The sequence below is a fragment of the Rhagoletis pomonella genome, unplaced genomic scaffold (assembly GCF_013731165.1).
Source record: "Rhagoletis pomonella isolate Grant_MI unplaced genomic scaffold, Rhpom_1.0 Rhpom_scaffold_07974, whole genome shotgun sequence".
In the NCBI taxonomy this organism is placed as follows: Eukaryota; Metazoa; Arthropoda; class Insecta; order Diptera; family Tephritidae; genus Rhagoletis; species Rhagoletis pomonella.
Genome location: NW_023466504.1, coordinates 1 through 6,660, shown reverse-complemented (window position 1 = coordinate 6,660; position 6,660 = coordinate 1). Strand labels below are relative to the sequence as shown.

General features: G+C 40.2%; 2 protein-coding genes across 2 annotated transcripts; one reads left to right on the top strand and one right to left on the bottom strand.

Annotated features, from left to right (window-relative positions):
* Positions 1-304: 304 nt before the first annotated feature.
* LOC118755935 lies at positions 305-1,141 on the bottom strand (the record flags this gene model as incomplete). The annotated part of the gene is made up of 2 exons (XM_036490727.1): positions 1,076-1,141; positions 305-957 (listed from the first exon to the last, which is right to left on the bottom strand). Coding segments are annotated over exons 1-2 (719 nt in total), but the record flags the coding sequence as incomplete, so codon positions are not given.
* A 2,365-nt stretch (positions 1,142-3,506) lies between these two features.
* On the top strand, positions 3,507-6,632 carry LOC118755934 (the record flags this gene model as incomplete). Its single annotated transcript, XM_036490726.1, has 1 exon — positions 3,507-6,632. A coding segment is annotated over exon 1 (3,126 nt), but the record flags the coding sequence as incomplete, so codon positions are not given.
* Positions 6,633-6,660: the final 28 nt, after the last annotated feature.

Below are 6,660 nucleotides of genomic sequence, written 5' to 3'. Positions count from 1 at the left end.
CCATGTGTAGATTTTCGTTTTGTGCTGAATCGTGATTAACATTCGATGTAATAGTTTTGATAATAGGTGAGCTGCACAAAGTTCTAGTTTAGGCAAAGTTTTCCTATTTTTCATCGGATTCACTTTACTTTTTGCTGCTACAATGGTTATTTGCCCATCACATTTAATGTACACTACTGCTGCGTATGCTTTTTCTGATGCATCTGCAAAACCGTGCAGCTCTACATCCATTATTTGAGATGTTTTAGTGCATCTAGGGATTTTTATGTTACACAGTGCACTTATATTTTTTGTAAATTCAAACCATTCTATTTTTGATTCGGCTGATAATTCTTCAGCCCAAGTAAGCTTCTGTGTCCAAAGCATATGTCCCAGTTTTTGGTATTCGTCGATGAATTTGGCGTATTCATTTTTCAAGGTGACATCTTGAGCCATCCTTTTTTCCAGTGCAAGAAAACGTGCCAAAGCTTGCTTCCTGGATTCTCCCAAAGCGCAGTCTTCTTTGAAAGGTATCTTCACAGTAATCCTTCCCTTTTCGTCTAGCTTGGTAGTGTCTTTATAAATTTTTAGACACAACTCGTCTTCGTTGGATGACTCGGTTTCAGTTGGGACTTCTTCCAGTTCCCAATATTTCTCTATACTGGTCATTGCTGACACAATTTTGTTATTGTCAGCGGTTGCTGTGACAGCTCCGGAAAGTATCCAACCTAATTTAGTTGATTGCCCTAGGATGCCACACTTTTTGATAACGCCTTCTTCCAAGATGTCACCGAATATGTCGCTGCCTATTACAACGTCAATTCTGTCTGACTTGTTGTACAAAGGGTCTGCCAAGACATAATTCTTCCATTCTTCTATATCTTGCTTAAATGTCTTTTCTGGTTGAACACTTGTCAGCGCCGGCAGAATTAAGGCTTCTGCTGTCACTAAGTAGTCGCTGCTAAATCCTGGCTGTATCTGTATTTTTATTTTATTCTTAGTGTGAGCTTTTGTGTATAAGACTATTAAATATGTCTTTGAATGTTGGCCATTCTGACAGGTCTCCATAAAATGGCGAAATTTTGATATCCTCTACCTTTAAGTTAGGCGTAGGACCTGATCTTTGTGATTTTATTCTGTTCTTTAGCTCTGAAACTGACATTCTTATGTCGTGCATTTAGCTTTCACAATCATCCATTATGTGCCGCATATCTTTATTTGTGGATGAATATTCTTCATATTTTTCCTCAAGTAATTTATACTCTTTTTCTAGAGTTTGCAGAAATATTTCTGAGACATCCTTTCTAATTTCATCTCTAGTCCTTGAAGCATATTTCTCAAATCGATTTATTTGATCTTCAAGTTCTTGTTTTACACCATGATTATTTTGTGTCATTGCATCACTTTTCTTTAAATTACAAGCTTCTGCAACTTGTTCCCATTCTGCATTGTATTTTTCTAGGCTTTCAGCAATTGTACGCATCCAGTCATCATAATAATTTGACGTTAAATACAGCTCATTTTCCACACCTAACTTAAGTAACTGGTTGTGGTTAGATGTGAAGCTCTCTCTTAGTACGAGAATATTTTTCTTCGCGTCTTCTGTTGCTCGTGTTTTTCGGCCTTCAAGTTTGCTCAGCCACGACTTGAAATGGTCTTCGAAACTCTTCTGCTCTTCTAACAGTTTTTGCTTATTAGCCATTTTAATTGTGTTTGTTTAGGCCTTCAGCCTAAATATTTCAAAAAAACTCCACCCTAATGCCATTTTCTCTAACTCACTCACATACGTATTTGTGTACGCATGCGTGTGTATATAACTATACATGCGCACGTATGTATACACTTATGTATTAACGCGAAGACTTGGGCCGTTAGCAAGTCCTTCTCGCCGGACAACGAACTTTCGTTAACTTTCCCCTTCTATATCGGTGTTTGTCCGGCGGTCCGCAACTAACGCGATTTAATTTAATCCGTCACTTCTCTTTTGAATCATCAAGGAAGAACACCGGAGCTACCAGCCTCATCGATAATTTCCGCATTAAGGTAATATACTCAATTGTACACAAAGAAATCTTGACAAATATATAAGACTATTGATTTGAATTAATACTAAACCACTGTCTGTATCATTTTATTTCTTTTTGCAAATAATACGAAACCCCTGTGCGTCTGAGCGCTAAAGTCGAGGAAGCACATGCGTTTTGACATGGTCCCATCGAAGCCGAGCAATAAATGACCAACGACCTGCATATATATATTACAGTCCACAACCACAGCGTACACAGGGAATCATTGTCCAGCACCCACTTTTTTGCCACAACGTTTTTTGCGCCAACGATCGGTCAAGCCACAGAGATCTAGCGACAACACAACCACACTCAGCTTTCTTGCCACGACACCAGCTTAATTTGCCAGGACACCAGCGAGCGTACAACACTACAACCACCAAACACCAATCACTTCTAATTCAAGGTACGTGGTTATAATTTCAATTGCACTTGATAGAAAATTGCCAAAAAAAAAAAACGTTTTAAATTCAATGCGCGTGTGCAAACTAGAATCTCGCGAGTGTTTAAACTGAAAATATACAATTGGAGCATTTAATTTTAAAGCCACACTATTAATAATTGAGGTTAGTCTGTCCGTCCGCAAGTGACAACAGCGACCACAATTAGGTGTTCTTTGCAACATAAACATACACACAGTGTCACACAGTACTCGTTGGTTTGCTGCACATTTTTTAAAGTCTCGGTTCAAATTACGTCCGCGCACGGCAACCAAAAATAAGTGCACCTTGCAACCACTCGTATATACACACTCACGTCAGTGATCCGCATCACTTAATATTGTTAATGAAGTATTTAGATTTTGTTTAAATTGACAGTCCATAATCATAACCTTCATTTTTCTGATCGTTTTTTCACTGCGCCTCTTAGTTGGCTTACATTCTTTTGCATATTTGCGAACACTGTCACTGTTTCGAGGATACATAACCTCTAAATTTTGTTATTTGCATTGGACCAATTGTAGATTTTCACTAAATCACTACGCATAAGCGATTCAACTCATACATTGCACATTTTTTACCATATATATTTGCTACGTACGTTGCACTCATCGAAGTGGTCACTCTGTTTATTAAAATTTGCTGCGTACGTTGCACACATCACGATTTTACCACGTATATTATTTACACCTTATTGCGTACCTTGCATAGCTTATCAAAGCGCGTAGATATTAGTCAGCACAGTTGGGTGGCGAGTCGTTAGTAAACAATAATTCTAGAAGAAAAAGGTTTACATTTTAATAAAGTGTCGAATATATTTCGCAATACAAACTATTTTGCATCTTTTTAATTCGTTGGATTTCTGGTATACATTTAAGTGGCAAGTTCCGGTGGATAAAAAATTGGCAACTTCTCTTGCGCATACAACCTCTAATCTTCGATAAGATTAAGTGTGTAAAATCCTATAGATTCTATCTGGGCATTACAGTTAATACTTCGGTCAGGGTAAACACGTTAAACAATGGATTCGTATATTCTTTTGGCAGAAGCTGTAACAGAGTTTGAATCTGATTACAACGGCATACCCGCCGCAGAACAAAACAAACATGGTCTTGCTATTCAACAAGACGAGTTAAAAGCTTTGTGGGAAAAAACAAAGTTAGCTTACGATAAGCTTATCAATGAGGGATTGTCTAAGGATGATGCTAAGGCCATAAAAAAGAAGAATAAGATTTCCTTTCAAAGCTATGTTAGGTGCATGTCTGCTATTGGTTCTCAGGTTGAAATTCTAACCAAAGCGAACAAAGATGTAGAGGATCGGTCCGTCCGAGAACACAATATCCACCTGCCACCGTGCGATACAGATGTGTTCAAGGGCGACTATCTCTCATGGCCAACTTTCCGAGATATGTTCACGGCCATCTACATCCTGAACAAGCGCCTCACCCCAGTTGAGAAACTAGTTCACCTCAACAATAAAACACAAGGGGAGGCAAAAGACATAGTGCGAAAGTGCCCACTTACCCATGAAGGCTTTTCGACAGCCTGGAAAAACCTGTGTGAGCGATACGAAAACAAACGTATCTTAGTTAACACACAATTAAAAGTTTTATTTAGCTTAAATACAGTGGAATCTGAGTGTGGTAGCTCAATTAAAAACCTACAGCGCGAGATTAATAATTGTTTATCGTCCCTAAAAAGTCATCAAATTGACATCTCTAATTGGGACGCAATTATTATATATTTGTGTTCAACGAAGCTTCCAGAAAGTACACTGGCCCTATGGGAACAGACCATAGACCAGAAAACTGACATTCCAAAGTGGGAGGATATGGACAGGTTCCTATCCAATAGATTCCAAACTTTGGAAACTCTAGCGGGGCTAAAGGGTACAACAACGGTGAAAGCTCCAAAGCACCAACCCGCACGGCACCACCAGGAAGCTAACACTAAAAGGCTAGGAGCCTTTCAGGCAAGCGTGAGCAAGTTCACCTGCCAAATGTGCCAAACTAATGAGCACAAGTTACGCAACTGTCCACAATTCCTCAACAAAACACCTGCTGATAGAATCGATTTTTTGAAAAGCAAAAAATGGTGCCTGAACTGTCTTAGTACTGGACATACCGTGTCAAGATGCACAAACCCATTTAATTGTATAAAGTGCCACTCGCGACACAACACGCTCCTTCATATTGAGACAGCTCAAACAAAGGCAACGACACTTGGGACCTCTTTGGATTCTGCGACTAATTCTGCATCAACATCCAATCAGGCCCAAGCCAAACGCAATTCAACAAAGTCAAACAAGCATACAAGCAAAAACGTGAAGTCTTGCTATGCGAATACAAACACAGGTGTGTTATTAGGGACAGCACGCGTCAACATTTATCTCAATGGTACGAACTATTCCGCTAGAGCACTTATTGATTCTGGTTCAGAGTGTTCTTTCATTACTGAAAGACTAAAACGCAGAATTCACTTGCCGTCAAAGCGTATGCATGCCCAAGTTTCGGGCATCACTAATACAACTACGGCGCAGGTTAAAGAAGCGTGCAACATCGAATTGCGGTCTCCTGTTGACCCGTTGTTCCGCTTAAATACCTCTGTGCTCGTGCTAGCACAACTGACTGGAAATCTTCCTACTTGCCACATTAGTGCAGTGACTAAGCAAGCATTTCCAGATCTAATTCTAGCGGATAAACGATTTTTCGTCAATGAACCCGTAGACCTTGTTCTGGGTGGCGACATATATCCACAAATTATTCTGAGCGGGCTTAAGAAAAACATATTAAACACACTTCTGGCCCAAGAAACAGTATTTGGCTGGATAATAACAGGGCGAACTGATACCTCGAATCCAGGAACGAATATCGTCTCATACTACAGCGAAGTTAGTCTGGACAAGCAATTGAGTGCCTTTTGGGAGCTTGAGGAGATTCCAAAGAACAAGAGCCTTAATGAAGACGACAAGTACTGCGAGGAGCTGTATCAGAAGACAACCATACGAAATAATAAAGGAAAATACATCGTGTCACTACCATTTAGGAAAGATTTTCCAGGAAATATTTCCCTAGGCCCATCCCTTAAAAGAGCATGTTCTCAATTTTACCGGAATGAGACACGGCTGGCCAAGGATCCCGTCCTGCAAAAGGAATACAATAGGGTTCTAGCGGAATATGAAACGCTTGGGCATATGTCGAAAATAACAAATCCCATACCCGCAGACTCGTCTGATAATTATTTTCTACCGCACCACGCTGTTATAAAGGCAGAAAGTACTTCAACGAAAGTACGCGTGGTGTTCAATGCCTCAAGCCCAACGGCGAATGGCAACAGCCTAAATGACGTACTTTTCCCAGGACCAGTACTTCAGGCAGATCTTCCGATACTAATACTCCGTTGGAGACTATACAAATATGTGTTCAACAGTGACATCGAGAAGATGTATAGGCAAATTCTGGTACATAACAACCATACTAAGTATCAGAGGATTATTTTTCGCACTAACCCGAATGACCCGATCAGTCTGTACGAATTAAAGACTGTCACGTTCGGCATCAATTGTGCTCCTTATCTGGCTATAAGGACACTTTTACAATTAGCTGACGATGTGCAAAGCTCCCATCCAATAGCCTCTAACATACTACGAAAATGCATGTATGTCGACGATGTATTGTCTGGTGGACACACTATCGATTCAGCAATAAAAGCCAGAGATGAGATATCGGAAGTGTTGCAATCAGCCGGTTTTCCACTTCGAAAGTGGACAGCCAATAGCGAGCAAATACTTAATGGCATACCAAAAACAGATCTACTTAGCGAAGATTTTTTGGCATTTGAAGATACCAGCGCAGTCAAGGCTCTTGGAATAAGATGGAATGCCCATACGGATCTTTTCTATTTTATAGCAAGGCCATTGGAGAAAAGCGATGCTGTTACGAAAAGAGCGATACTATCTGCCATTGCTAAACTCTTCGATCCGCTGGGGTGGCTTGCGCCTATCATAATCGTAGCCAAAATCCTTATGCAAAATATTTGGCTGGAAGGCACAGATTGGGATGAGACTGTGTCTTCGACCACTCTAGACCGATGGCAGAACTTTACCCAACATTATAACGAAATTGATAAGGTTCGTATACCGCGATGGGTATACTTTTCTCCAACGGATGAAATAC